Source organism: Petaurus breviceps, unplaced genomic scaffold (assembly GCF_028583685.1).
Source record: "Petaurus breviceps papuanus isolate PSGF00001 unplaced genomic scaffold, PetGlider_PUasm1.0 90692, whole genome shotgun sequence".
NCBI classification, from domain to species: domain Eukaryota; kingdom Metazoa; phylum Chordata; class Mammalia; order Diprotodontia; family Petauridae; genus Petaurus; species Petaurus breviceps.
The window spans coordinates 828,441-846,063 of record NW_027187313.1 but is presented as its reverse complement, the minus strand read 5'-3'; the positions used below and the strand labels follow the sequence as shown (position 1 = coordinate 846,063).

Genomic DNA, 17,623 nt, shown 5'->3' with positions numbered 1-17,623 from the left:
CCTGACACACTTACTAGCTGTATGACCTTGGGCAAGCCACTTAACCCCGATTGCCTTACCTTCCCCCCTCCAAAAAATGTTTTTAAAAATTTTTACAAAGCAAATTAGGTCATATTTCTTTACCCTTGAGCCTTGATCATTTGTGACTCACTACTAATTCTTCAATATATCCTCTCTGCTCTAATAAGATAGACCTCTTGACTCTTCTACACACAATCAGTGTTCATTCTTACCTCCCTGCTTTAGTTCTCCCCATACAGATCACCCTCATTTGTGCTTTTATTTATCCATATCCCATGGAGAGTGTTATTACTGGAAGAAACTCAGGTCATCTATCCAATATTCTTTCCATTATACAATACTGGCTCTTTACTAGCTCCATAACCAAATGAACTAAAAAGCAGAAACCTAAATATAGCTATTAACACTAAATACAATACCAAATCCTATTTACTCTCCATAAGAACCCTTATTGTTGCTTCCCACCCTTCCAGAGGTCAAAGAAATTCATATACCCAAGTTGGCTTCACCAACAGTCACCATCTCTGCTTCTCCTCCCCTGGTGGCAGGATATACTTGTTCTACTTGGAAATGAAGCTTCTCTTCCTCCTCTCCCATGAACTGGCCCCAGCCTCCAGCCTGAGCAGCAGCAGCATTCCTTTGGACAAAGTTTCTGTGGCCCAAGCTGACCTTACTGGTGTCTTCTCCTGGTGAGATATGGCCGTCCACCTCTCCTTGGGATAGGGCAGAGGTCCAAGTGGTATTGAAGTCAGCAGTTGGTCCAGACTCAGGTGCATCAAAATCCTGATTCTGGTGGCCATAGGAATCTGGGCGGTGGAGAGAGAGGGGAGGCTCTGGAGCTGGAGTGACTAGTACCTGAACCCTTGGCACTGTAAAGTCATAAGATATGTGGGGTACCTTTCCATTGAAATTATAATACTGAAAGTAAAAGTCAGAAAGCAAGTTTTTAGTAAAGCCAGCCATGGCCTGAGAGAAACCATGATCCCTTTCCCCCAGTTTACAATCATCTCATCCTTCTCACTTGAGACATGAAAATATTTATATTTCATATTTATATATGGGCCTGTGATTTCATCAATGTAGGGAATCCTTGGAATGGAGGCTTTCTCCACTGACGCAGCTTAGCAATTCATCTGCAATTAATAGTCCCAGAGAGTTTCCTGGGGGCACTGAGAAGCTAGTGACTTATCCAGGGTCACAGGGTATGTAGATCTCCCTGACTCCAGGGCCAGACCACAATCTAAATTGAAAAGGCTCATTGCCAGGAGGTCAGACACCAGGAAATGTTGGGTTGGTTTTGTTTTGGTTTTTAAACCACTCCAACTCATGAAATCATCTATGAAGTCATAAAGGGAATACATACATGTTTCTCAGGTCTTCGAGTCACAAGACTTGAATCTGAGATCCTCAGTTCCATATCCTCTTGAGCTGTGTGACTCTGGGTAAGGCACTTACATTCTCAATCTCAGATTCCTCCCTTGTTAAATGGGAGTAATGGTAATACTATCACAGGATGGCTGCAAGGAAAGTGGTTCGTGACCCGCAACACAGGAAAAAAAGAACTATTATGAGGAAAATCATAGATCACAGGAGCATGGATTTCAGATCAGAAAGGACCAGAGTGATCATCAATTCCAAACCCATCATTTTATAGAGGGAGAGGGAGAGAGATAAGAATTTATGAAATACCTCCTCTGTACCAAGCACTATGCTAAGTTCTTTACAGATGTTAACCTCATAACCCTTCAAGGTAAGTGCTATTATTATTTCCACTTTGTAGTTGAGGAAACTGAGACAGATGGAAGTTTAGTGACTTGCCCAAAGTCACACAGCTAGTAAGTGTCTAAGGCCAGATTTGAAATTAGGTCTTCCTGGCTCCAGACCCAGTACTCTAAGCACTAGGCAGAGAGCTCCAACCCCTTCATCTTAATAACCCCTCCCCCCAGCTTTTTTCAGGTTATAGAGTCTACTGCAGGTGGCCCAGCCCTCACTGCGCATTTCTCCTTTCTCTACCCCTGTCAGTGTCTCCCTTACACACCATGGCATTCAAGGACTGGTTGGTGGGGCCCTGGGCTATGATGTATTCCAGGCCTTCTGACTGTAGGCTAGATGGGCGCCGGTACTTAAACACAGTTCCAGCCACTCGGAAGTTCTGAGGAGGGTCCACAGCAGCATTCCCATTGAAGAAGAAGTGGCCAGCTTCATCTGCCAGTGCTACAAAGAAAGGGCGATACAAGAGAATGGAGTAAGAAAGCAACCAAAGAGGTGGGCAGCCATCAAGGGCGTAGGCTCTCCTAATGGGGGTGTAAGTGGGTGCTCAGGGATCCCTGACCAAGTGCCCAGAGACAGGCTGCAATGACAAGAGAGATTCGCTTTGGAGTCTGTCAAAGGAAACCAGTGGTTCCAGACTTTGGCTCCTTCTCCAACTCTGCTCAGTTCCCACACCAAGCTCACCAGGATCAGCACCTGATTCTTTGTGCTGGGGAACCTGCACATAAGCCATAAGCGGAGGAGGGGCTAACCGGGGTCACAAGATCAGAGGCTTTGAGTTGGAAAAAGACTTCAAGGTCCAGCTTGTCCAACCCTCTTATTTTACAAATGAGTAGTGAAGGCCCAGGGATTTGAATTAAGGTGAAGGCTATCATGCAATCAGAGAGGGGATAGCAGTGGATAGAAGGTGTTGCACCATGGGGGCATGGAACTGGTATCCTAAGGAAGGGCAGGCCCATGCCCATGGCCCTGGATCCTTTACCAAGGATGTTTTCCGTCTTCCTGCGCTCGATGATAAGGATATCGGTGGCACCAACCGGGATGTTGGCAACAAATACGTAACCTGGAAAGATGAGAAATTACTCTGTTGGGAAAGAAGGGTCCCACACTCAGTTTAAGAGTGCTGAGTATGAAGTGGAGGAAGTATCAAGAGGGGAAGAGCCAAGAGGTCAAAGAAAGGCCAGTTAAAAGGATCAGAACACAAGGGCATCAGGTGCAGAGGAAAGTGGAAGTCTCAAAAGGCATTGGGTGCATCAGTGGGGAGAGCCCTGAACTTAGTCAAAGGAACTTCCTCTGCCACTGACTACCCATGTGACTTCGGGCAATCATTAAACCTGTGTGGGATTCAGATGGAGGCCCTAAAGTAAAGGGCTTGGACTAGCTGACCTCGGAGGGCCTGTTCAGCTCTAAAGCTCTAACCCTATAAAAGCCTCTCAAGCCAACGGGCACAGGACCACAGCAAAGGTGACGTGAACCACTGCACCCACAAACATCAAGCAATCAACATTTATTAAGTGCCTCTGTGTGCCGAGCCCCAGGCTAAGCCTCAGACCCTTGGTGGTCTCAGGCAATCAGAGAAAAGGAATCAGGCAGTTCTACAGAGTAGAGCTGCCAAGAGAGCCCAACAGCCCCAAGGAGCAGGGAACTCAGTAGTAGTAGTCATTGTTCATTCTTGAAGAAGAACAAGGACATCAGCAGGGTGATGTCTTGACTTGCAAATGAATTGAATCTAAGTGAGGCAGGGCTGTGCAAAGTCACCAGCCTCACTCTCTCCTCCAGCGTCATCAGAGTCCAGGGGCAAGACATAGGTCAGGACAACTAGAAATGGCTCCAGGTGCAATGGGAGACCTTGGCCTTTTTAAGCTAAGGTCTTTCCCAGGTCTCAGATTGTCTGAGGCAACACCTATTCAGTGATTTAAGGCTAGGTAAAAAATGAAGCAGAAGATGTCGTAGTTTGTTTACTGGGGAGTGGGGGGTCAGGGAATCAGTCAAAGAGGGGAAGTCCTTCAGAGTTTTTGGCCAGAACAGAAACAATCACTATTTATACTCGCTCTGAGCTATAAAGACCCAAACAATGATCAAAGGAGGCTTGGACTGGGACATATTATTGACCAATCAGTGAGAACTAGAGTGATTTGGATTTAAGGCACAGTCAAGAAGCCCCATTCGAATCCCAATGGGCTTTCTCAAAACCTGGTTTTTTAGAACTCTATTTCAAGAAATCATAAATGAAACTGCATGGGACAAAAGAGTTAATCGTCCCAGTTTTCCAAGAAAGAAATGATAGAATAAATAAGTAGGGAAGAAAAAAAATCTAGCCCCCCAAACCCCAAGATATCTTGCAAAGTTTAAGTAGCAGTAACAGAAGTAGTAGTAGTAGTGAAACTAGTACTAGTAGTTGGAATAATGATAGTAGTAATAGCAGTGTTGGTGGTAGTAGTAGTAGTAATACTAGTAGTGATAGCAGTTGGTGCTGGTGGTAGTAGTCTTAGTCATAGTAATGATAGCACTAGTATGTTATAGCAGTGATAGTAGTGGTTATTAGTAGGTAGCACTTTAAAGTTTACCAAGTGCTTTACAAATATTATCTAATGTGATCATCACAACAACTTTAAGAGGTTTATTATATCCACTTTACAGATGTGGCAGACAGAAGTTCAGGGATTTACAGCGGGTGACAAAGCTAAGAATTCTATAAGGCTGGATCTGAAATTGCCTTATCTAACTCCAAGTCCAGAACTCTATCCCCTAGACCACTTAGCTGCCTGGGGAATGTCAGACCTGGAGAGGGTCAGAGAGGTTACCTAGTCCAGCCCTGTTATCTTACAATTGAGGAATCTGAGTCCCAAGAGACTTTCCAAAGGTCACACAGCTAGTTAATGGAAGAGACAGAACTACAAACCAGTTCTCCTGTCTCCAAAGGGTTTATTCTTTCATCTGTACCACACTGCCCTCTTCAGTGACCCAGGCAGTTCAGAATTACATATAAGGAAATTGGTCACCTAGACTAAGACCTAAGAGCAGGAGGAGAAGGGGAAGAGAACCACAAATGAAGACCTATAGATTTTCATAGTCTGACCAGTGCCAGGGCCTGAAGACAAGACATATGGGTTCTGCCCTCCCCGAGCCGAGACAGCTCCTCCCCACAGCCCTTTGAGGAACCCTGGCATATCATCAGCAGGGTGTACCTAACTGTGAGATCCCCTTTCGGAAGCTCCCTGAAACTCGGTAACATGTGCTGCCATCGCCTCCACAAACGCGACACCTGTCCATTGTCCGGAAGGAGTGGAGGCCACCATCACACCCAACTGGCTGCAAAAAGAAGAAAGACAGAATGATTCCCAGGATTTGTCTAACCCCCACTTAGGATTCCTCTTGGCGTTCTTAGGAAAGGTTCTTTTTTCACAGTATCTTTTCTCTAAGATTATATTTCTTTAAGGCTTCTTCTCCCTTGTAGTGGAGTTTCCAAAATGACTGTTTTCCTCCAGTGTTGCTCACTCCAGAGGAGGCAGCTTACGTCATAGTGGAGAGAATGATGAACATGGAGCCAGGAAGATTTGGGTTCAAATCTCACCTCTGACACTTACTACCTGTCTGATTTCTCCTAAGTGTCCTTTGATGGTTTCCTATCCAAATCACACACTCTAAGTAGGTACTTTCTATACTCCTCTCTTTCTCTACTTTCTTTTTGTCACTTCATCTACTCCCATGGGTTTAATTGTCATCTCTGTACCAATTACTCTCATTTGTATCTATCCAGCCTCGGTCTTTCTCCTGACCATTAATCCCACATCACTGATCAACTATTAGACATTTCAAACTGCATATCCCAGAAACATTTCAAACTCAACACATCCAAAACAAAACTCATTGTCTTCTCCCAAAAATGTAGGGCTCTTTCAAACTTCCTTATTCCTTTTTTTTTTCTTTTGCTTTTTGGAGGGGGGGAAGGCTGGACAGTTAGGGTTAAGTGACTTGCCCAAGGTCACATGGCTAGTAAGTGTTAAGTGTCTGAGGCCAGATTTGAACTCAGGTTCTCCTGACTCCAGGGCCAGTGCTCTATTCACTGCATCACCTAGCCGCCCCTTCCTTAGTCCTTTTGAAGACAATAATACCATCTTTCCTGTCTCCCAGGTTAATAACCTCACCATTATCCTCAACCTCTTCTTCTCCTTTATCCCATTTAGCCAATCACCTGCCAAAGCTCACCATTCCTACCTCCACTATATCTCTTGCATCTGATCCCAGCTCACTACTAGCAAAATCACCATCTGAGGTCAGGTTCTCATCACATCTCACTTGGACTCTTGCAATGACTTCTGAATTGGTCTTGAGTCTCTAATTACTTCAGGCCATCCTCCACACCGCTGCCAAAGTAATTTTTCTTCAGTGCAGATTTGGCCTAATTACTAAAGTCAGGCAGCTTCCTACTCCTACTCTTAAAGCCCTTCACAACCTTGTCCTAAACTTATCTTCCTATTGTCATTGTGCATTATTCCCGCTCCCACACTCTGTGACACAGCCAGACTGACCTTCTTTCTACACCTCACATATGACACTCCCATCTCCCTTCCCTTTGCCTTCCCACTGGCTATACTCACTACCTCAAATGCCTTTCTTCCTCACTTAAGTCTCGGAAGATCCCTCTCTTCCTTCAAGACATTACTCAAGCATCACCTTGCACGTGAAGACTTTCCCAATCAGAGCTCTCAACTCCTAATTCCCTCCTTCTCAACCCACCTTATACTTATTACATATGACAATTACTTTGTATCTATTTCTATTTAATCTGTAAATACTTACATATGGCCCTATGGTTTCCAGGTTAGAATGTAAATTCCTTAGAAGCAGAGATTGTTTCATTTATTATACATGTATCCCCAGTGCCTGGTGTAGTGGCTGGCCCACAACGGGCACTGAATAAATGCTTGTTGACTGATTGATTTTGTAACCCTGGACAAATCGCCGCCCTCTGAGCCTCAGTTTCCTCATCTGTAACATGTCGAAGTTGAACTAAATGACTTTTCAGGACCCTTCTAGCTCTTTCCTTCAAGTTCTGAATAAAATTCCACCTCCTACAGGGAGTCTTCTCTAACTCCTCTCAATTCCAGTGCCTTCCCTTTTTTAATTACTTCTTCTTTATTCTGGACATAGCTTGGGTTGCACATACTTGTTTGCATGTTGTCTGCCTCATTAGATTATAAACTCCTTGAGGGCAAGGACTGCCTTTTGTCTCTTTTTTTGTATCCCCTGCACTTAGCACATAATGCCTAGCACATAGTAGGTGCTAAATAAATGCTCATTGATTGATTGATTGATGCCCAAAGGATGGCAGCAAGCAAGGTTCTCACATGATCTGATGCACATATCCCATGGATAGAAATTACCACTGGAGTGATGCCAGGGTTGGTCAATGCTCTATACGAGAGAGCAGAAAGGGCAAGGGTTTCCCCTCCTGGTGATATGTTTTATCATTACATGGGACCCCTTTTCCACATCACTTTTGCCTGGGTTATCGAGAGTCAAGCCTTCAAGGGTGGCTATGGGATTTCCTATTCCCATTCCTAGGGTGGTGACTAAAGGGTTATGTCCTAATATGTCCTGCTACCCAAGTTCCAGAGACATGAAGATGATATGGAAGAGAATTTGGCCACTCTTCCCTGACTGGACCTCAGTTTCCTCATCTGGAAAATGAGTAGTTTGAATCAGATGGTCTCAGAGGTCTTTTCCATTTCGAGAATCTATGATGCTCTTAGAAGTGCCAGACAAGAGATTTAAACCGTTCACTTTTGTAACAACTGACTTGTTGCTCAGTCATGTCTGACTCTCAGTGACCCCATTTAGGGTCTTCTTAGCAAAGATACTGGAGTAGTTTGCCATTTCCTTCTCCAGCTCGTTTTACAGATGAGGAAACTGAGGCAAATAGGGTTAAGTGACTTGCCCAGGGTCACACAGATAGTATGTATCTGAGGTCAGATTTTAACTCTGGAAGTTGAGTCTTCCTAATTCTGGGCAAGGTGCTCTATCCTGTGCCATCTAGCTGCCCCAGCAACTGGCCACCAAGGGCAGATTACTTAAACACTGTAAATTTTCCAACTAGGGAGGAAGCAGCTCTTAGTGTTGTCCTCTTAGAGGGCCCCACCTCACACTGGCCATTGATGCAGACTCCTTGATACATCCGGTCCTTGCAGGAGGTCCCATCTCGTGCTTGTACCATCAGCTGCCTCTCCCCACTCTTGGTGGTACACTGGAGGTCACATGGTCTGTTAGAGATGCTAATGTAATCATCTAGGGTTGGGGAAGAGTAGGAAGGAAGAAAAGGGAGGCTTATAAGGGGAGGAAGCATAGTACAACAGAAATTGTGATGGATTTAGAGTCAGAGGACCTGGGTTCAAATCTCAGCTCTGTTAACTAACACCACCTAGATGGCACTCCCTCTTCCCCATTTCCATTCTTCGCCCCAGAAGAAGACTGAAGCCACCTATCCCAAGGTTCCTCCTGGGGAGGCAGTGTGGAACAATGGCTTTAGACTGAGAGGATGTGACTCTGCCATAGACCACCTCTGTGACCCTGGGTAAGTTTGAACCTCTCTGGGTCTCAGCTCCTCGTCTTCAAGGAATTCTGGAGAAGAGAAGATATAGAGGAGGTCATTGAGAAATTGTACGACTAAAAGAAAAGATGATCTGGTCACATGGCAAGAACAAGGGATGAAAAAAAAGACAAAAAAAGAGAAAAGAAAATGGAAACAGCTAGGTGGCACAGTGAATAGAGCACCAGCCCTGGAATCAAGAGGACCTGAGTTCAAATGTGACTTCAGACACTTGACACATTTACTAGCTGTGTGACCTTGGGCAAGTCACTTACTCCCAATTACTCTGCCTTCCCCCCTCCAAAAAAAAAAGACAAAAAAAGAACAAAGGATGAGTGTTCCAATGGTACCCTGGAGATGCTGGGAGAAATCAAGGAAGGACCCAGTGTAGATGCCCTCTGGTGTACAGCTCAAAGCACCTGTCCCCTCACCTGAATTACTTAAGACCCTGAAGGGACTCCACCCATACGTATAATGACAGTCTGTCTAAACTCATTCCTCAATGATTAACAGATTCCTGACTGATCATCTCCTACTCATTCCGATGATTCTGAACCCACAGTGACCAGCATTTAAAACCCTTACTCCCTTCAAAATCCCTTACTCCCATTCCCTTCAAATCGATCCCCTCCTTCCATGCCCTACTCCTCCCTTCTGCTGTGCTTTCTAGAATGCCTGCTCCAATGACAACAAACTTGCTTTCCTTTCTTTCTCTTTCCTGTTTCCTTTCTCACTCCTTCTGTCTTCTGCCTCTCCCTGAGACAGACAGCTACATCCCAACCAATCCTGGAGCCTGTGCACCAAAGTGTCAAGGCTGGCCTCTGACTATGCCTTCTTCTATGTCCTGTGATCCAGAAGTCAACAGTTTTTAGATAAGAGATGCCTGAAGTTGTGGGGTTACCTGGGTAGAGAGGGATCCAGTGGTAGTGGCGTTTTCCAAAGGCTTTGCCATTAAAAATGGCACACTGCTGCTGCTTAAAGCTGTCTGAGTTTGCTGGGCAAGGCTACAAAACACAATGAAAATGATGATGATAGCTAATAACGATAGCATCTTGTCTCACTTGAGACTCACAACATACCTGTGAAGTGGTGAGTATTGTTAACCTCATTTTACTGAGAGGGAAACTGGGGCTGATGAAGACTGTGACTTATCCAGGGTCACCCAGCTAAAAAGTATTTGAGGCAGGATTTGAACACAGGTCTTCATGACTCCAGGCCCAGTATTCTATGCATTACATCACCTAAACCTCCAAAGAGAGAGGGCAGCTAGCTACAGGACACATTCTGCCCTTCTGAGCACAAAGAAAGGAGCACCCTCACACCTCAATGAGGTATTTTTTTCCCAGGGAGTAAAGGAGATAAAAAGGAAAAGTTATCTTCTCATTTCCAAAGAATGATGGGGGAAAGGCAGCATGATATCATAGGTTAAGCACTAGACTTGGCATCAGGAAGACCTGAGTTCAAATTCTACTTCTGATAGTAGCTAGCTCTGTGACCTTAGGCAAGTCACTTAACCTCTTAGACTCAGTTTCTTCATCTGTAGAATGAGGAAGTTGGACTCAATGGCCTCTGAGGTCTCTTCTAACTATAAATCTATGATACTGTGAAATCCATAACTCATGTGGGGAAGAGTAGGAAGGAGAGTGTGATCTGATTGATAATATCAGACACCATCCCTAACCCAATTAACAACGCACAAGTCTCTTGTCCTTCCATGGAAGGAAAGGAAACAAGCATGTAGTAAGTGCCTACTGTATACGTTACACACTGTGCTAAATGATTTACGAATATTCTCTCCATTGACCCTTACCACAATCTTGGAAGGTTAAAAGACTTGCCCAAGGTCACACAGCTAGTAAGTGTCCAAGGCAACATTTAGACTCAGGTCTTTCTGACTCCAGGCCCTGTGCCACCTCACTCTCAGGTACTTTTAACTTCTTGACAGCTTCGCTCCTCCTCAGATGCTAGTCTCAGTAAGGACTCAGGGCAGGTTGCAGAAATGCTAAATACTGACATCAGTTCTTACCTGTTGGTGGCAAAGGTGGTAGTCCTTGGACTGGCCTGTGCACGTGGCATTGCTGGTCCCCTGAGATGTGAGAAGCCTGAAAGACATAAGAGAATCAGGCAGAAGAAGGAGAAAGGGGAGGATACCACTTATTCATGTGGGTAGATGGTGCCAAGAGAACAAGTAAGGACCCCTCTGCAAGGCAGAAGCAACCAGTGTCTCTCCCTGTCCTCTGTGGCTAGTCATCAATCAGCTTCAACTAAAGGTCAAGGTGTGTATGTATGTGTTGTGTGTGTGTGTGTGTGTGATGTAGATGTCCATTTTGTTTATAAATTTTCCATTCAATAGGCATTTATTAAGTACCAACTATAGACAAGAGGTGGCACAGTGGATAGAGTGCAGGGCATGGAATCAGGAGGACCTACGTTCAAATCCAGCTTCAGACACTTAATAGCAGTGTAACCCTGGGCAAATCTCTTAACCTTGCTTGACTCAGTTTCCTCATCTGAAGGAGAATAATAAGAAATAAGACTAGAAAGGTAGGCTGGAGTCAGACTGTGAAGAGTTTTAACTGACAAGTTGATGAGTTTATATTTTAGTCTAAAGGAAATAGGGAGCCACTGATACTTCTTGAGTGCAAGAATGACAGTCAGATCTGTGCTTTAATAATCTCAATTCAACGGTTACATGGAGGACATATCAGAGAAGAGTGTTGGAGCAGGAAGATCAATCTAAAGGAGGTTACTGCAGTAGTCTAGAGAAGTGATGAGGGTTTGAATGAGTATACTGGCGATAGAGTAGAGAGAAGGGAATGGATTTGAGATTGGTCAGCAAGAGCTTTACAAATATTATCTCATTTGGTCCTCACCACAACCTTGAAAGGTGAGTACTATTATTATTATTACAGTTGAGGAAACTGAGGCATACAGAAGTTAAGAGACCTCAGGGGCGGCTAAGTGGTGCAGTGAATGGAGCACAGGCCCTGGAGTCAGGAGGACCTGGGTTCAAATTTGGCCTCAGACACTTAACACAAAAACTAGCCATGTGACAAGTCACTTAACCCCAATTACCCTCCAAAAAGTAAAAGAAAAAAACGAAGTTAAGAGAACTCTTTATTAAGAACCAACTATGTATAAGGCACTAGGGATATTAAGATAAAAGTCAATTAGGTCCTGTCCTCAAGAAGTTTACATTTAATCAAGATAAACAACACATACATATTTAGGTATGTGTACAAAATAGATACCAAGTGTTTTTGGAGAGAAGGCACTAGTAGCTGGGGACATAAAGAAAAGCCAGCTAAGGGCGGCTAGGTGGCGTAGTAAATAGAGCACCAGTCCTGGAGTCAGGAAGACCTGAGTTCAAATCCAGGCTCAGACGCACCACACACAAACTAGCTGTGTGACCTTGGGCAAGTCACTTAACCCCAATTGCCCTACCTTCCCCCCTCCAAAAAGCCAAAAAAAAAAAAAAAAAGAAAAGCCAGCTGCAGAAGGGAGCTCTTGGAGGGAAGCAGTATTTCTAAGAGACAGAAGTAAAGAGGGAACGAATGTGTTCCAGGCTTGGGCACAGCCAATACAAAGTCATAGAGACAGGCAATGGAGTGCTGTGTATGAGAAGCTGTAATATTGCCACTCTGAGAGATGCTATGGAGGGAGAATGTAGAAGCAATTATTACAAAAAGATTCACCAGGGGGTTCTTTTAGTTGCCGGCTCCCGTGGAGTATTTAAATGTTTTATTGGCTATTAACTCGTGAATAGAGCTGGAAAGAGGCTTCCCTGGAAGGCTACTTAACACCAAAGTTTCAGGTTAGACACCGTGAACAAGAAGCTGGAGTTCAGAGGAGGGGGATTCAGGCTGGGCTGGTCAAAGAAGGCTTAAGCAAGGATTCGGGAGGTGAGTTAAGCCTCACTGAAAGAGGAGAAGACAGATGGGAGGGTGCGCTCCTGTGATCAAGAGCCACGCAAGGAAGTTGTCAGGAGATCAAAGGAGGCACTTTGCAGTAAAGTGGTATAAAAATGGTAATTACACAAAATGAGATTTCAGGTCAGGGGGACCTCAAAATAGGGACTCAAAAGCAGGACTGACAGAACCTATAACTTTGACATCATAAAACAAAACAACCAATCAGGTTGGAGCTTGGGATCGGTTCATTTTAAGCAACTTCCTAGAAGAAAAGCTAGTAAAGAAGTCTTTATCATTATTCTTCTTCTGAGGTGGTCCCCTGTAGACCAGGGTCCCCTTTTTAGAAGGTAGCCCATCCCCCTTTTCCTTTCCTGGGGTTCCCTTGGTCCTAAACTTCCCCCTTCCCTCCACTCAACTACAAAGACTTACCTCTGCTGAAGACAGTGTCTCTCTCGAGACATTACCCCTCCTCCACAGGTACGGGAACAAGTTGACCAGGAGCTCCATTCCCCCCACCATTTCAGGACGTCTTCTTCCCAGGTAATGGTCCCTTCCGATGCCTCACTGCTATCCTGACCAAAACAAAAGACAGTTAGCTAGAGAGCTCCAGCTGGGAAGAGATCTCCCTCAGGGAGGAATCGAGTCCCTTGGAGACTGAGCTACCAAGAAGATAAAAGAGGGGAGGGTTTACCAAGCCTGGGGCTCACTTTGGAGGAACCAGAGAGGATATTACCCTGTCCTTCTGGGCAATTATTATCCAGTTGGTGACTTTAGCCACCCAGACCCCAGAGCATCCTGGGCACAGCCTGCTTCCCTCGTAGATGCTTCCAAATGTTCCTCTAGATGTCCCAATGCCTGCCCTTGTCAATATGTGTTCAATTCAATAAAATTCAACAAACATTTTCAAAGTACCCATTATTTATTACCCACGTATTTATTCAGTAAATACATGAATAACCCCTTTTCCTACTTGATGTAGGTATAGAAATGCTAGTAGTAATAATAGGACAGAAAAGAAGTTTAAGGTATAATCAACATTGATATTCTAGAGATAAAATTAATACTTAGAAAATCGCAGAGAATGAGATCAAAGGAATGAATTATGAACGGAATGTGAGAGGCATTGTGGCATAATGGATAAAGAGTGACTTTCCAAGCATGAATTCCTGGGCTCAAGTCCTATCTCTGATATCCTCCAGAACGGGGGGCTATCTTTCTTTTTGCTTGTTTGTATCCCTAGTGCTTAACCCAGGGCCCAGAGCAAAGGAAGCCCTCCATAAATGCTTACTGACTTGATCTGCTAACTTGGAAAATCATGGAGAATAGAGAAGTTACAGGCCTGGTAATCAGCAAATGCTATCTTGATTTTTCTTCTTTTATAAATTACTTTTTTAATTAAAACCATTTATTTTCTCTCCTGTCTCTCTTCCTACAGAAAATAAAACAAACAAAACCCTTATAACAAATATATATAATCAACTAAAATGAATTCCCACATTGGCCATGTCCAAAACTATATGTCTCATTCTGCATATTGAGTCTTTTACCTCTCTGTTAGGAAACCGGTAACAATCTTCATCACTGACCCTCTAGAATCTTTGTTGGCCATTGATCTGATCAGAATTCTTGAGTCTTTCAAAGTGTTTGTAAATTGTTATAGTTATTGGTTCTGCTCACTTCATTCTATATCAGTTCATAAAAGTCTTCCTAGGCTTCTTTGAGACAAACTCTTTCATCATTATTTCCATAAGTGGAAGGGAAGGGATTAATAAAGGGGGAAGGGATAAGTATTTATTAAGCACCTACTATGTGCCGGGCATTGTGCTAAGCACTTTACAAAAACTATCTCATTTATATTCATATACCACAATTTATTCAGCTTAGTTTACAGAAAGGGACAAAGGCAAAGTGTTCAAACAATTTGCCAGTAAACTTGACTTTGGTTCCTAAAAAATTTTTACAACATAATTTTATTAAAAGGATGCCTAGTTAGCATCTAGAAAAGGAAGCTATGATCACTAAGAAGCCAGCATGACTTCATCAGAAACAGGTCATGCTGGAAGAAACCCACTTCTTTTTCTGACAGGGCACTCAACCGGTAATTCAAGGGAAAATCAACAAAGAATTTGACAGAATCTCATTCTTTCTTCATTAACAAGTTGGAGAGAGGTAGGCTAGACAGTAGTATTGTCTAGAATCTATATAATCTAGAATCTAATAATATTAGGTAGATTCTGGGTAGGTTGAATGACCTGTGATTTCTAATAGATCAATGTCAATTGGGAGGGAGATTTAACTAGTTCAGAAACACGTCCTTTACCCTAGGGTCTAATCTTGGAACCATTTTTACCTGTGCTTTGGATAAAGGCTTTCAGATTTGTAGGTAACAACAATGCCGAGGGGGAGAACTAATATTCTGAACAACATGTCAGAATCCCAAAAGATCTTGAGAGGCAAGAACAATGGATCCAATATAATAAGCTAAAATTTAATAGAGGTAAATATAAAATACTATACTATGTTCAAGAAATATACTGTACACTTACAGAATGGGGGTAGTGTAGCTTGATAAGAATTCTTATAAATAAAGATCTATGGACTTTAGGAGACTAAAACTCCAGTGAATGAATAGTACAAAATAATAACCAAAAAATGAGTGTTATCTTTGGGCCCATTATGAAATATATAGTGTCAGAGTTAGGGATGGTATAGTCCCATACTACTGGGATCATACTACATCTGGAATATTGTGCTCAGGTCTGGTACCACATTTCAGGAAAGACTGTGATAAACTTGTACATGGGTAAAAATGTACAAACAGGATGATAAGGGGACTCAAAATAAAATAAAATCTTCTTGGGGGGAAGGGAGGCGGCTAGGTGGTGCAGTGAACAGAGCACTGGCCCTGGAGTCAGGAGGACCTGGGTTCGGATCCAGCCTCAGACATTTAATACAAAAACCAGCCATGTGACCTTGGGCAAGTCACTTAACCTCAATTGCCTTCCAAAAAGCAAAAAAAAATTCTTCTTGGGGGCAGGGTCTAGTCTTTTTTTTTTTTTTTTGCCTTTTTATACCCAGAATCTAGTCCAGTCCTTGCAAACAACAGGCACTTGATAAATGCCTGCTGAACTGTCTATGAGGATTATTGGAAGTAACTGAGGATATTTAATCTGAAGAAGAGAAGATTTTGAAGGGGTATGACATATACATTTATATTTTTGAAGGGCTATTATACAGTAGATGGATTAGACTTGGTCTAATCCCTGGTCTCAGAGGGCAAAACTTGTTGGAAGTTACAAAGAGGAAAATTTAGTTTCAACGTAAGGAAAATCTTCCTAAAAATTAGTACTGTCCAAATAAAAGTACTATGGGCTATCTGGGAGCTAAAGGGTCTCCCAACACCATCCTGCACTGGACATTTTCAAATGGAAACTGGATGACTATTTGTTACATATGACATAGAAAGGATTACTAGTCAGGTTTGGATAGACCTAGTTAAAGTCTGTGTTCCTTTCGAGACTGAGATTCAACTAATAGTCTAGTTCAGGGAACCTGTGGCCTCGAGGCCACATGTGGCTTTCTAGGTCCTCAAGTGCAACCTTTTGACTGAGTTCAGATTTTACAGAACAAATCCTTTTATTGAGGGGGTTTGTTCTGTGAAGTTTGGATTCAGTCACAAAGGGACACACCTGAGGACCCAGAGAGTCACATGTGGCCTCGAGGCTGCAGGTTTCCCCACTCCAGGTCTGGTTAGACTGGAATGTGGACTGAATAACGGGAAATTGAGTGAAATAAAGCTGGAAAGGTAGATTGGGGCCAGAAGAGAAAGGATCTAAAGTGTTAGGAGTTTTCACTCTATCAGTGGAGAAGCACTGAAGCCAGGCTGTTCAGACACATGCTTTTGAAAAAGATTATTTTGCCAAGTTTCTGAAAGATAAATTGGGGGACGGAGAGACTAGAGGGGGAAAAATCATTAACTGATCCAGGACTGCTCATCTATAAAACTTTCTTGAGTCTCTACTTTCTAGGCTTTCTAGGTCCTCGGGAGCAGGAACTGACAGCTCTATAGCAACCCTGAGAATCAAGGACCCTAGTTCTCATCCATCCATAGCCTATATCAAACCACCAGTGATCTTGAGACACTGGCTGCATCTCTCCAGAAGGAACCAGGGCATTGTTCTAGTCAATTTCTCAGTCTATTCAACTTCAAAGGCTGAAACCTTGAGCATAAAAGGGCAGCAAATGGCCATTGATCTCACCAACATTTCCCAAAAACCCCACAGCTTCATGCTGAGTTCGGGAAACCAGAAAATCAGGGGCTGAATGTAATACTCTGCTTCTAAATTTAAGACAGCAATTAATCAGTATCTAAATCTAATTACTGATAATTGACTTATAAAGAGGGAAAAGATTTGGGAGAGGAGGCTTCAAGACCCTTATGAAAAAGGGGATTTTTTTTTTTTTACTGAGGACTAAACTCTATCATTCCTATAAAAGACTACAACTGGTCTACACACACACACACACACACACACACACACACACCTCATAGTAAAATGGGTGCTGGGTAATAGAAGTTTGCTTCACACACCACCTAGGGGTGGAGAGGCTTAGGAATGAGGGCTATTTCATTCACTTTTTTCTTTGTAGCCCTAACGTCCAGCATAGGGCTTTCACATGGATTATGTGTGAATATTTGTGGATGACTGTGCATATATGTTACCAGTTTTGTTTTTCCTTTTTTTTTCCCCAATAGGAGGGAGGTGGGAGGAAAAGAAAATTAATTTTTGTTAACTGAAAAAAAATTTTTTAAATAAATGTTTGTTCAATTTAATTTATTATCAGGCTGAATTGAATCAAGTATTTTTCCTTTCTAAGTGATTAACCATGGGAGGACAGGAGTAACTGATCCACAAAGAAAAGAGAACGGTCAAAAGGAATTTCCCTCCTCCTGAAGGATTTTAATGATTGGGATTGGAGGTTCGAGGTGGACAGGACTGGAAAGCCTTGGTGTAAACCAGGCTGTGCCATTTCAATAGTTACTTAGCTCCTCTGTGCATAAATTCTCCAACTTCTATACTGTATTCCTTGGTTACACAATACATACAGTCAACTCCAGAAAATATGCAATATTGAATGGTGTGGAGAATTTAAAGCAGGGTGGATTGTGTCCTACCTGTAATGCAGCTGGTAAAAGTAAAATTGGCCCAAAGCCATGTGAGCAAAGAGAAGATAGTTCTGTGACCAGATGGATAGTGGAGGGAAGCTTGCAGATAATCTGAGGATAATAAAGAACTGACCATATTCTAACTGATGGGTTCATTTAAAGCCC

General features: G+C 43.1%; 1 protein-coding gene across 1 annotated transcript in view; it reads right to left on the bottom strand.

The window, feature by feature from the left end:
• LOC138144245 (ADAMTS-like protein 2) overlaps nt 1-17,623 on the bottom strand; it is a 32,429-nt gene that overhangs the window by 12,783 nt on the left and 2,023 nt on the right. The window contains exons 2-8 of the mRNA XM_069065608.1: nt 10,407-10,482; nt 9,282-9,384; nt 7,934-8,079; nt 4,980-5,103; nt 2,774-2,854; nt 2,060-2,235; nt 516-939 (exon numbers count right to left, since the gene is read on the bottom strand). Coding sequence (XP_068921709.1) covers nt 516-939; nt 2,060-2,235; nt 2,774-2,854; nt 4,980-5,103; nt 7,934-8,079; nt 9,282-9,384; nt 10,407-10,482 — 1,130 coding nt within the window. The remainder of the gene's footprint in view (nt 1-515; nt 940-2,059; nt 2,236-2,773; nt 2,855-4,979; nt 5,104-7,933; nt 8,080-9,281; nt 9,385-10,406; nt 10,483-17,623) is intronic.